The sequence below is a fragment of the Nestor notabilis genome, unplaced genomic scaffold, assembly GCF_000696875.1.
Source record: "Nestor notabilis isolate BGI_N333 unplaced genomic scaffold, ASM69687v1 scaffold19166, whole genome shotgun sequence".
In the NCBI taxonomy this organism is placed as follows: Eukaryota; Metazoa; Chordata; class Aves; order Psittaciformes; family Psittacidae; genus Nestor; species Nestor notabilis.
In genome coordinates, this window is record NW_009934479.1 from 387 (window position 1) to 11386 (window position 11000).

At 49.8% G+C, this 11000-nt stretch overlaps 1 protein-coding gene across 1 annotated transcript in view; it reads left to right on the top strand.

The window, feature by feature from the left end:
* Positions 1–8816, top strand: part of LOC104407958 (fatty-acid amide hydrolase 1-like) — a gene marked incomplete at its 5' end in the record, with an annotated part of 9199 nt that extends 383 nt beyond the window's left edge. Inside the window, 14 exons of the mRNA XM_010017373.1 lie at positions 737–850; positions 1405–1548; positions 1868–2001; positions 3049–3255; positions 3683–3723; positions 4280–4404; positions 4619–4744; positions 5902–5999; positions 6386–6482; positions 6769–6809; positions 7447–7486; positions 8017–8125; positions 8450–8595; positions 8688–8816. Coding sequence (XP_010015675.1) covers positions 737–850; positions 1405–1548; positions 1868–2001; positions 3049–3255; positions 3683–3723; positions 4280–4404; positions 4619–4744; positions 5902–5999; positions 6386–6482; positions 6769–6809; positions 7447–7486; positions 8017–8125; positions 8450–8595; positions 8688–8816 — 1551 coding nt within the window. The remainder of the gene's footprint in view (positions 1–736; positions 851–1404; positions 1549–1867; positions 2002–3048; positions 3256–3682; positions 3724–4279; positions 4405–4618; positions 4745–5901; positions 6000–6385; positions 6483–6768; positions 6810–7446; positions 7487–8016; positions 8126–8449; positions 8596–8687) is intronic.
* Positions 8817–11000: the final 2184 nt, after the last annotated feature.

Below are 11000 nucleotides of genomic sequence, written 5' to 3' on the forward strand. Positions count from 1 at the left end.
GAGAAAGGGAGGGGCGGTGTGTTATCAGCACAGTGGCCGCGCAGCCCGAGGGCTCTGCCTGCGGGGTCTGAGTGTGAGGAAGCGGTGCCACCAGCGCCCAAAAATCCGGCTGAGCCACGCTGTTCCCACTGTAATCCCATCACCTCGACCTGTGGCTGGGGTGGGCTCGCTTGGTTCAGAGTCCAGCTCGGGGGGTGAGGTTTGATGTTTTTTCTCTTCGTGTTCAGTAGGTCGAGAGGAAATCTCTGCCGACCCCTGAAATGACCTCTTTGCTGTCAGCTGAGGGGCTCCCTGTTTCGAGCGCTTCCCTCTAGGATATCTTGGTGATGCCAGGAGATGAGTTAGCCCCAGGTCCACTTTTGTTTCTCGCTGGAGCAGTGTCTATAACCATGCTGCCAGTTCCCACTGTAATTCAGCAGAGAACAGTTCCCTTGGGCCTGGACAAGACCTGTCTGAACAAGGCTGCACAAAAGGCTTTCTCTTAAACAGCAGGCGTTTGGTGGGGCTGGTCTGGCCAGAAAGACAAGGCTTTAGAAAGCCTGGGTTACTGCTGGTCCTGCACGTTTCATGTCATGCTCACTGGTAGGAGCAAGGATTATGGCTTTGAGGCATATATTGTGTTCGACCTGTAAACAGCAGATACTTTTTGGATGGGTTACAGTGTGCACCAAGGAGAGAGGAGGAGTCCACCAGCTGAGGTAGAGGTGTGTCATTGACTGTTTAACTTCTCCCTTAGCATCCTTCTGTGAATGTGACCTCCATCCTCAATCTGCCTTTGCCGGAGCTCACCAAGAAACTCCGGGATGGCTCCCTACCTCTGGACCATGTCTTCTATGCCTATGTTGGCAAGGTGAGCAGCAAGGGTGGTAGGCAGTGTCTAAGCCCACAGTGGGGCTGGCTCTTTGTGGGAAAAACCCAGCACAAGGCTCAAGCCTGGTCCAAATGCTGCTGAGCATTTGTTCACTGGTTAGTCCTGGGCTCTTCTGTGAGTGAGGAGAGAGCTGGGCATCTGGGTGCCATGGCTCTCAGCTTGGTTTGGATCAAAAGGGAGTAGCAAGCTCAGCATCTTGGGAGCCTGTACCTTCCTAAGGGCAGGTATAGCTACAGGGAAGTTGCAGAGTGCTGCTGTTGTCTCCCCTCCATTTCCAAATGGGGTTTGAAACCTCAAAGACTCAATGTCCACTTTCATTCTCTATTTTTTCCATAATGCCCTGACCACCTCCTGGATTTCCATTTTGGGGTTATAATTTTATATCACCCCAGAAGCTCAGCCAAGAGAATAGGCTTTGGTATTCTGCTGAGGTGGAAAAGGGGGAAAAGGCAAGTGTCCTTTGCAAACCAGAAGGCTGCTGTGCAATGCTATGGGCTATGTCTCACCTCTGGGCTTTGCCTCCTTTCCCCAAGGCTCTCCAAATGGCCACAGAAACCAACTGCATCACAGAGTATCTGCAGGAAAGCGAGACCCAGGTCCAGAAAGCGAAGCCAGCGGGGAAGCTGGGTTTGCTCTACGGGGTGCCTGTCAGCCTCAAAGACTCCATCGACTGCCAGGTAACTGTGTGTATCCCTAGATCCCTCGGGTTTGAAGTTGGGTGGCAGGGAGAGGTTTGACCTCAGCATCTGGCTGTGACTTTGTTATAGGTGATGTGGGAGGGCCTGCCCTGGTAGGTGGTGGGGTTTGCTGCCCATCTCCCTTATAAGACAACAGAGAAGGCTGGTCAGATTTACCACCAATACACTATGCAATGTGTGTATGATGGATGGGTTGTTGGAGATGCATGCACATGCTTATATATAGAGAGAGATAAAAATATGGTGTCAAGGGAATTGCAGTCCTCCATTTGGAAACTTCATTTTCCTGTGTTCCCAGGGTCATGATTCCACATTGGGGTTTATAAAAAACATCAATAAACCTGTGGCTGAGGACAGTGTGGTGGTGCAGGTGCTCAGGAGACAGGGGGCAATTCCGTTTGTGAAAACCAACGTTCCCCAGTCCCTCATCAGGTAGGTGGGTGCTCCATTCCCTCAGCATGGTAGCACCTCTCCCTCCCTCATCTCAAGTGAGGGTTTCTATCAAGTTTAATTCTAATTTCCCACTTCTTTTTCAATAATAGGACTTGGTCCCCATTCTTAGTGTCTTTTAAGTTTTACTTTAATAAGTGAACACATTTACACTAAGGGTGAAAATTAACTCTAGCTTCAAATGAAATAAAGAGGAGAGAAATCACTACCCTCCTTTCCTGTGCTGGATGTTTTTAAATCACTTTAATCTTTTTAAAATTAACTTCTCGGAGATGCTTCTCTTAACTCCACAGTGCCAACACACATTCATGGAAGGGGAAGCTGGCTAAGCTAATGACCTTAAACTATCCTGCCCCCAAACCTCCTACTCTATCTGGAAAGACCACTTTTGGTGTCCTTGATCTGGGGTGAGATCAGGTGTGCTCTGCTGGACAGCCACCCTGCTAGTGCCCTTGTGTCCTACCAAGTGAACTTTGTTAAATAGAGTGAATGACTATTGCCCAAGCCATATGAAATGCCTTCCTTAAGGTCACAGCAATGACTGAGCATGTTTTTTTTAAAATAAAAAAAAAAAAAAGCCACACAAGGAGTTTGCCTTGGGGATTATCAGATTTGTCACCACTTCCTGGGGGATTCCGATGTTCAAATATCACTGCAGCTGGCATTTGGCATGTTCACAAGCAGGGACTAAGCAATGCCTCCCCTCAGGGTGGGTGGGCTGCTTTGGATGTTCTGTGGCACGTGGGACCACCTGAACAGGGAGGCTCTCTGGGACGGCTGATGTATTTGTGCTGCCAGAGGATCTGTCTGGGCAAGGCTTGATGACGCTCAAATTAGCTGGCAGTGAATCCAGGTCCTGGGACTGTCATGAAAAGGCTGGTGGGAAGCTTTGGGAAGCTCCTTCAGACTAAGTGGTGTCAATACAACAAGTAGTGAATTACCTTCTGAAGGTCTTTTTGTAGTGACTAGTGTCCACAGCAGATAGCTACATTCCTCTCATTTGCCTTCTCTCTCTTGCTCTCTTTTTAGCTATGACTGCAATAACTTAATCTTTGGTCAGACATTCAACCCACTGCTCTACACCAGAAGCCCCGGAGGCTCCACTGGTGGAGAAGGGGCACTTATAGGAGGAGGTGGGTCCATCTTGGGCTTTGGGACAGATTTAGGAGGGAGCCTGCGTTTCCCTGCTGCCTTCTGTGGGATCTGTGCACTGAAACCCACTGGGAACAGACTCAGGTACTGCGAGTGATGTGGTAATGTCTCTGGGTGGGATGCAGCCATCACCCTACTGACTGCTGTGCTGGGATGCTGCTGCTCTCATGGGCAAGGGGAAACTCAGGAGGAACTGGGAAGCACTTGTTTCTCCCTTCTGCCTGGACATTTTCTGGGGGCTATTTAAAGGGAAGCATTGGTTTCCCCAGAATGGAGATGAGGAAACCTTTCCACCTGCATGCTAAGGGGGTGGTTGTTCCTGACTGACAGGGAATAAATCATTCTGGCCTACGTTGGGTCTCTCTTGAACTTCCCCTTGGCCTTCTTGCCAACCTCTGCATCTGCAGAGGGAAGGCAGTGTTTTCATTACCACCTACTACTGCTTAAAGCCTTTTCCCTTCAATGAAAACTACTCAGCTGGTGTATTTTGTGTCTTTTTTTTTATTTGCAGTAAAAAAGGAGTAGTTTCTGGCATCCCTGGGCAGAAGGCAGGTAGGAACTGATGGCTGTTCCACAGGGAGGGCGGTAGGGCAGGAGTGAGAAGGACCCACAGCTGGTAATGAGGGACCTTGAACATATTCAGAGAGAGAAGCAGGTTCCCTTTCAGGGACTGTTTCAGAAAGCCACCCTCTGATTCCTGAGAAACTGGAATGTTTCCAGCCTAGAGGAGCTGTTTGTGTAACACACAAAACTCACACACCCTGTAACAACCAGATTGCTGTGTGGTTTCCACTGCTTCATGGGAGGTGGCATTAGCACTCAAAAGGGGCATCTTATGTTGTCCTTGTGTTGTGATTGACAAAGCTTTTAATTTAATTTTGTATATCATGAGATGGAGACGTCAGGACACATTGATGGATAACAGCTCTGGGTCCATAAAGATGGGCCTGCTGGTGGGAAAACACCGGTAGGCATCTCCAGCCCAGTTTTCAATACGGAATGGTTGCCAACACTAGACTAAGTCAAGAGATGCCAAGAGATCCTGCTTTTGTAGGACATGCCCTTGAAAGCCACTCAACCATGGATGCTCTCTTCTGGTCTCTTCCAGTGACTGCAGCAGTGGGGCCAATAGCGAAAGACGTGGAAAGCCTGGCTCTATCCATGCGGGCGCTCTTGTGCGAGGACATGTTCAGCCTGGACAGCTCAGTGCCCCCCCTTCCCTTCAATGAAGAGGTAAAGGACCTCAAAGGGGGCGAAGGTCTCGTGAGAAGAGCTGCTGTTGCTCAAGCTGAAAACATCAGTGGCTCATGGGAGACCTCTGGGACCTGTGGGTAGCCATGTGGACGAGAGGAGTGCTGCTTTCCAGACTCACCCTGCAGCATGCGTGTGCTGTTGGCTCCTGATGCCACTGACATCCATACAGCTGGTGCTCTTCCTTGCTCTGCAGGTGTATTCCAGCACACAGCCTCTCCGCATAGGCTACTATGAAACTGATTTCTTCACTATGCCAAGCCCTGCCATGAGACGTGCCATTCGGGAGACAAAGCAGCTGTTGGAGGATGCTGGCCACACGGTAGGGTGTTGCATGAATCCAATAGTCATGTTGCATCTACCATGGTTTTAGGACTCATGGGTGAACATCAAGCAAATTTGGCAAGGAAAGGGGGCCTGGAATCCACTAGGCTTCCCACAGCTTTGATGAAAGTAGATAGCTGCTTCTGGAAAAGAGAAACTATTTATACTGCAACTTGATTTCTCTTCTTGGCAGGATCTCAGTGCTCTTTATGTGCTGGTGAGCACAAAAGGGAGCCCACCATGATCCATAACATGCTGGGGATTAGACACATTGCTGTATGACTTGTCTGTAGTGTGGGTGCTCACACCTTGGCTGAGATCCACATTCTGCTAGGTGCTGTACAATGTGGCTCCTGAGGAAGTGCCCACATGGAGCTTACAGTCCTTGTTGTATATGATTACTGTCAGCTCAGCGTGTTCTGTGAGCCTCATGGACCATCCCTCTTAATGGCTGTGACAATCTGTTGTTTAAGTGCTTATTTAGTGTATTCTGGAGCCAGTTTCACCTCTTCTGCATCATATCCTGTGGCAAACAGTTCCATAGACCTATTGCATGTTGCATGGAAAGCTGCCTCCTGTTTATGTATCTGGAAACAAGGACCTAACGAAAAAATAAATGGGCAGTTGCAGATGGCAGATCTTTCATAGCCAAGCAGTCCCATATTGACCCAGACCCATTCCTAGGGCCTCAGGTTTCTGGGATGCTGAGCAGAGATTGTCTCCTTGCTCCTCTCTGCCATTTCAACAAGTAATCTCCTGTCCATGAGGCATGGTTTCAGCTGCACGCCTCCCCCTTACCCTTGCACAAGGATTAGGAGTGAAGTGGGGAGCACAGATTTATGCTTTCTGTCACCCACTGCCAGTTTTGGAGGGACCTTTGTCCCTTTGTGCCTTGGGGCTGCTTGGACATGAGGGGACCAAGCCCATCCTGTATCTTTTGGCTCATCAGTTGTTGCTCAAAGGGAGAGCAGTGTTTTCAGGGGAGGATGGATGGAATGGGGAGGACCTGGTGGCCTCAGATGCTGGAGAGAGGATTTCCTGAGGGCTTGTCAGAAAATCCTCAGCCCAGCTTGGCCCACTGAGAGCTCTCAATGGGTTCTCTTACTCAGCTTGCTTGTGCTTGTGCCACTGATTCCACTTCTGTTGTCCTTCCAGCTGGTGCCCTTCGAACTCATGAACATGGACTATGTGCTCTTTAACTTCTGCGTCAAGGGAGTGTTTGCAGATGGGTGTGCTAGCTTCCTCAAGAAGTTGTAAGTATAGCCTAGAATGGTTTTGTGGGATCAGTGCCTTTCTATAAAAGTCCTCCCTAGGATCTGGCTAGCATCCAGATACACATAGCGGACCTACTGGCTGTAGATATGCTGATATGTACTAGAATTTACTGGGAGCTTACCATAACGTGATTCAGATGAGCTTTGGGTCCCTTTGGGATTGTTACCAGCCTTTACAGATGAAAGGAAATTGGATGATGATATCCTATAAATACTGTGAGAATCAGAGGACCCCACGGGAAAAATGGAGCAAACCTCTTTTTGTCACTTAGATATGTTGTTCAGAGGGGTTGGCCTGGTGAAAGCTGTGATCTTCTGTGATTGCTTCCTAACGCTGCTCAGCTAAATGCCCTTCTCTCTTTCAGCAAAGGGGAGCTGGAAGAAAGCAGCCTGAGGCTGTTTTGGTTGATGAAGTCTCCAAAGTGGTTCAAAAATGTCCTCTCCTGGATCACCAAACCCTTTGTAAGGTCCATTTCTTTCTAGTGTAGATGGAATTAAGCAATAAGTTGTGAATAACTTGCCTCCCATTGCAGTAACACTTTATTGTAGAGAATACATTGCTTCTTACCTGTGCTTAGGCACACCTCCAAACTGGAAAGATGCTATTTCTGGTCCTCGTCTCCCTGGTTTGGGGAAAATCCACAAGTCCTGCCTGAACACTGAGTCAGCAGCTTGTATTTGTGACTGAGCTGTCTCAGAGAACAGGCTGGGATTAACTGTTTTCTTTCTTCTACTTTCCCCTCCTCAGATGCCTCGACTTTCAGCCATGCTAGTGAGTATGAGAACAAAGTGAGTAAATCTGAGCCTGAGCTAATGTGTGAAGATTTGTGTTTCTTTTGTGGAGAGCAGCAGTGCTTGTTACATTAGGCACGCTGCCCCAGCTGCATGCATCTGAGAAGGCAGAAAACAAGGGTGGGAGCAGTTTATGTCAACACTGTAACCCTGCAGGGTTTGGCAAACTGCTCTAGTGCAGAGAATGGGAATGAGGGTGGAGGCTCACAGCCTCTTGCTTAGGAACTGGATGGAGCTTGTGATAAATGATTACGGTGTCAGCTTCAGCACTGGTTAATGCCTCTGTCATGCCATGAGGTAGGGATGCTGTAAGACAGAAGGAAGGTAAATACAATGGAAGGAAGTCTGGCTCTTCCTTGCTTCAGTGTCGGGCAATTATTGGCACTTGTCTGACCAAAACAGCACTGCAACAATCTGCCTTTTAGGCTTCAGCCCTCCATCATGGGCAAAAGCAGAAATAAGATCTCTGGCCCTTCAGAGAAAAGCCAGGACATTGCCAAAGTCCTCTCTTGCCTTGGCTGCAGCTCCATGAGCAGAGCTAACCTGTGCCCATCTGCTTTTTGGTGGTCTTCCCTGTCCCTAAAGCTGGTTTTTGCAGCGCCTCTTGATGCCTTTCATTGTTTATCTTTTTCAGCACAGTGGAAGAAGTCTGGAGTCTTCATCATGAAATGGAGGTAAAGTATTGCAATTTGGGGTTAGTTTTGGTTTTATTTCTCTTTAGAAAGAGGCAGATTCAGTACCCACCAAGGTTAGGAGATGATAGAGTCATTAGTGATGTAAGGTAGGAGCATAGGTCACTCCTCAACAGATCTCAGCACATTTAAAGATTAGGATGACACGTAGACAAATTCATGATCCTGAATCAGACCTGAATTTTTTAGTCCTACACTTGAAAAGAGGACATCAGCTGCAGCAGATTTACCTTTATTTTCATTCTGGTTTCCTCAAGGCCCATGCTCATGTCCATGTCACCATGTGCCCTACACTCAATGTTTCCCTACCTCCAGTTTTAGCAGGGGAGAGGGTGCTTTGTACACTGGGAGAGCTGTTGGCCAAGCACCAAAAGATGGCTGCATTTTAGCAGGATGAGGCCTGATGTAGCCTGATGGCTGCTCCTGGGGAAGGGCCAAGAGCCCAGCTAGGTGCCCAGGGATCATGGGACAGTACATCCACCCCACTGACCACCAGTGTGTTTCCTTCTCAGGAGTTCAGCCAGCAGTTCATTGCCCAGTGGAAGAAGCTGAATCTGGATGTCATGCTTTGTCCTATGCTGGGCCCAGCCCTTGGCATTGGCTACCCTGCAAAGCTCTCGGGTAGGACTGCCAACAGAGGATCTGTACCTCCATCATGACCCTGCTGCAGCAGTTGGTATCAATGAGAAGCATTCCTCCTCCTCCTTCTATCACATCCCAAGGCACTGGCCAGTGGTGGGAGGAGCTCAGTTCTTGGGGCATCTGCAACCCCAACCTATGGGGTGCAGCCAGGACAACCCTCCCCTGTGCATGTGGGTGGCAAGGGGCATGTTTCCATCCTATAGTTCTGGATCCCACCCTGTTAGCTGGAAGCTTGTGTATGTGGAGAGGGGTGAAGGGTTTCCCTGCAGCAGGCTGGCACTACGAGCTCCCTCTCTCCCACAGTGGCAGTCAGCTACACCATGCTCTACAACGCCTTGGACTTCCCCGCTGGCGTAGTCCCTGTCACAATGGTGACAGACGAGGATGAGGAGGAGCTGAAGGGCTACCAGGGGTACTATCGGGACTGGTGGGACCGCACCATGGCAAAGGTGAGTGGCGCCAGGTTCCCCTGGGGTATCAGTATCCCCATCCCTTCCCCAGGACAGCCCCCTGCCCTCTTCCCCTTCTGTTTGTGCCACAGGCTTTTCGCGGCAGCGTGGGGCTGCCCGTGGCCGTGCAGTGCGTCGCCTTGCCGTGGCAGGAGGAGCTGTGCCTCCGGTTCATGAAGGAGGTGGAGACGCTCATTCAGAAGAAGAACGAGTTCATCTGAGTCCTGCATGCTCATCTGGAGCAGGATTCTAGCCAACATCAGTGTAGGACATCCTTTGGTCTGATTTGCCGCAGGGCTTGTGTTCCCCTCCATGAGGATGCAGTGATGGCTGGGCTGGATGCTGGCTTTGGGGTGCAAGACAAAGGGAAAGCAAGGCGAGCTCTGTGGTGGTGGAGCACTTCCTATCATTGTCCCAATACAGTGATTTTTGTAATCAGAAAGTCTGTTATTTCGGGTCTGTGTTTGTTTGTGGGAGTGGATTGTAATAACCCTCTTAACACCCCCCAGGGAAGTGCAAGAACAGGATCTTTCTCTTACAAATGGGAAAATTGAGGCATGGGGACTGGTTTTGTCTGAGATGTTCAGACTCCTGCTTACAATGCTGTAGGAAAAGGGATTTCCCCCTCTGTTCTCAGCTCCCCGAGGGCAAAATCTGGTGTTTTCCCTGCTGCCAGACCAGCAGTCTGAGGTCAAAGCTCAGCCTGCATGCAAGTTCTGGCAAGCAGGGAGGGAGCTGGCCCAGTTCCCACAGCACAGGGCTGCTAACACCCTGCATCCTATGGAGGGGAGATCTGGAGTGATTCAAATCTGGAGTTTGATTCACGGGTTCAAACTTAAACAGGGGAAGTTTAGATTAGGTATGAGGAAGAAGTTCTTCACAGTGAGGGTGGTGAGGCACTGGAATGGGTTGCTCAAGGAAGTTGTGAATGATCAGTCCCTGGCGGTGTTCAAGGCCAGGCTGGACAGAGCCTTGGGCGACATAGTTTAGTGTGAGGTGTCCCTGCTCATGGCAGGGGGGTTTGAACTAGATGATCTTCAGGTCCTTTCCAACCCAAACCATTCTGTGATTCTATGATCATTAACTCTCATCTCCTTCAGACACCTACTGCTGCTTTCCCCAGCACAGAGGCGTGAAGTGCTTCAGCTTGTGGTATTGCATGTGTAAAGCAGAGTGCCAGGGTCAGATGGCCAGCTGGACAGCGTGTCCTGCATACCCTCTCTTCCCATTTGGCAGCAGTGAGGATTCGAGCTGCTGGCAGCCACTGACTGGGATTGGCAGCACTGGCTGCTCCAGGCAGGTTTCCAAGGGTGTTCCAAAAAGGGATACCACAATGCAAAAGAGTTTTCCCAGTGCAGCAGTGTCACGAGCAGATTGTATCAAAGCTCTGGCAGGATTTATGTTTGGGTTTTTTAATGTATTATTGTTGTTTAAAGCGGAGTCATGCGAAAAGCATGGGGTCTTTCCCAAAGCTGGGCAGAAAGGTTTATCCCAGCCTAGGGGACAGCAGCCTGATTCTTCATTAGCAAGTTTCGAAAGGAGGAGGGAGTGAGTTTCAGGCATCCCAGGACTGAATGCTATGTAAAGCCAAGTCCCAGAAGAGCTTGGGTGAGGTTTGCACCAGTTGCAGCTGCTCCCTGCCCACACAGAAAATGCTGGATGGGGTTTATCTGTTTGCAGTTTAAAACTTAAGCTTGGGGCAGGTTGTCCCGGGAGAAGTGATGCTTCACTCATGCTCCTGGAGAGCCAAGCAATGCATCGCTCTTAGTTTAACCACTCTCTCCCTGGCATTGAGGTGTGCAGGCTACAGGAGTCAAAATGATGGAGACACCAGTGGACCTGAACCAGCAAATGATCTTCACTGGAAGCCCTGAGCAAAGACCTCCAGCGAGCCATTCCCACTGTCATGGGGCACTGCACCGGTCAGGGCCAAAGATGCAGCATGGCTTTGGGGACTTGAGGTTGTCAAAAGGGGCCAGCTGCTGGCTGTTCCCAGGGACAGGTCAGTATGAAGGGCAGGGATGGGGCAATGAAGACCACATCCCCACAGTCAGTGGAGACAGGTTGGATTCATCCACATTGAGTCGTTTGGCTCTTTTTGTCTCCGTTCTGGCCTTTCCAGTAACCACTTGGCTTCTGTACAAGGTCTTGCTTCTTCCTCAAGCTCCCTCCCTGCTGCTGCAGGTGTAATCCCACAGGACATGTCTGTAACAGGGAAGGTAACACGATAGCTTGGTGATCACTGGCTTTTGGTCCCCAAACAAGACTGCTCCACCAGACACCAATGATTACCCTGGATGCAGCCTCCTTACCAACTCTGCTAAATGTACTGCCTGGAGCAGAGCCAGCATGTCTCCAGATACAGCAGTGTTGCCTTGCATTTTGGCAATGAACTTTGAGGCATC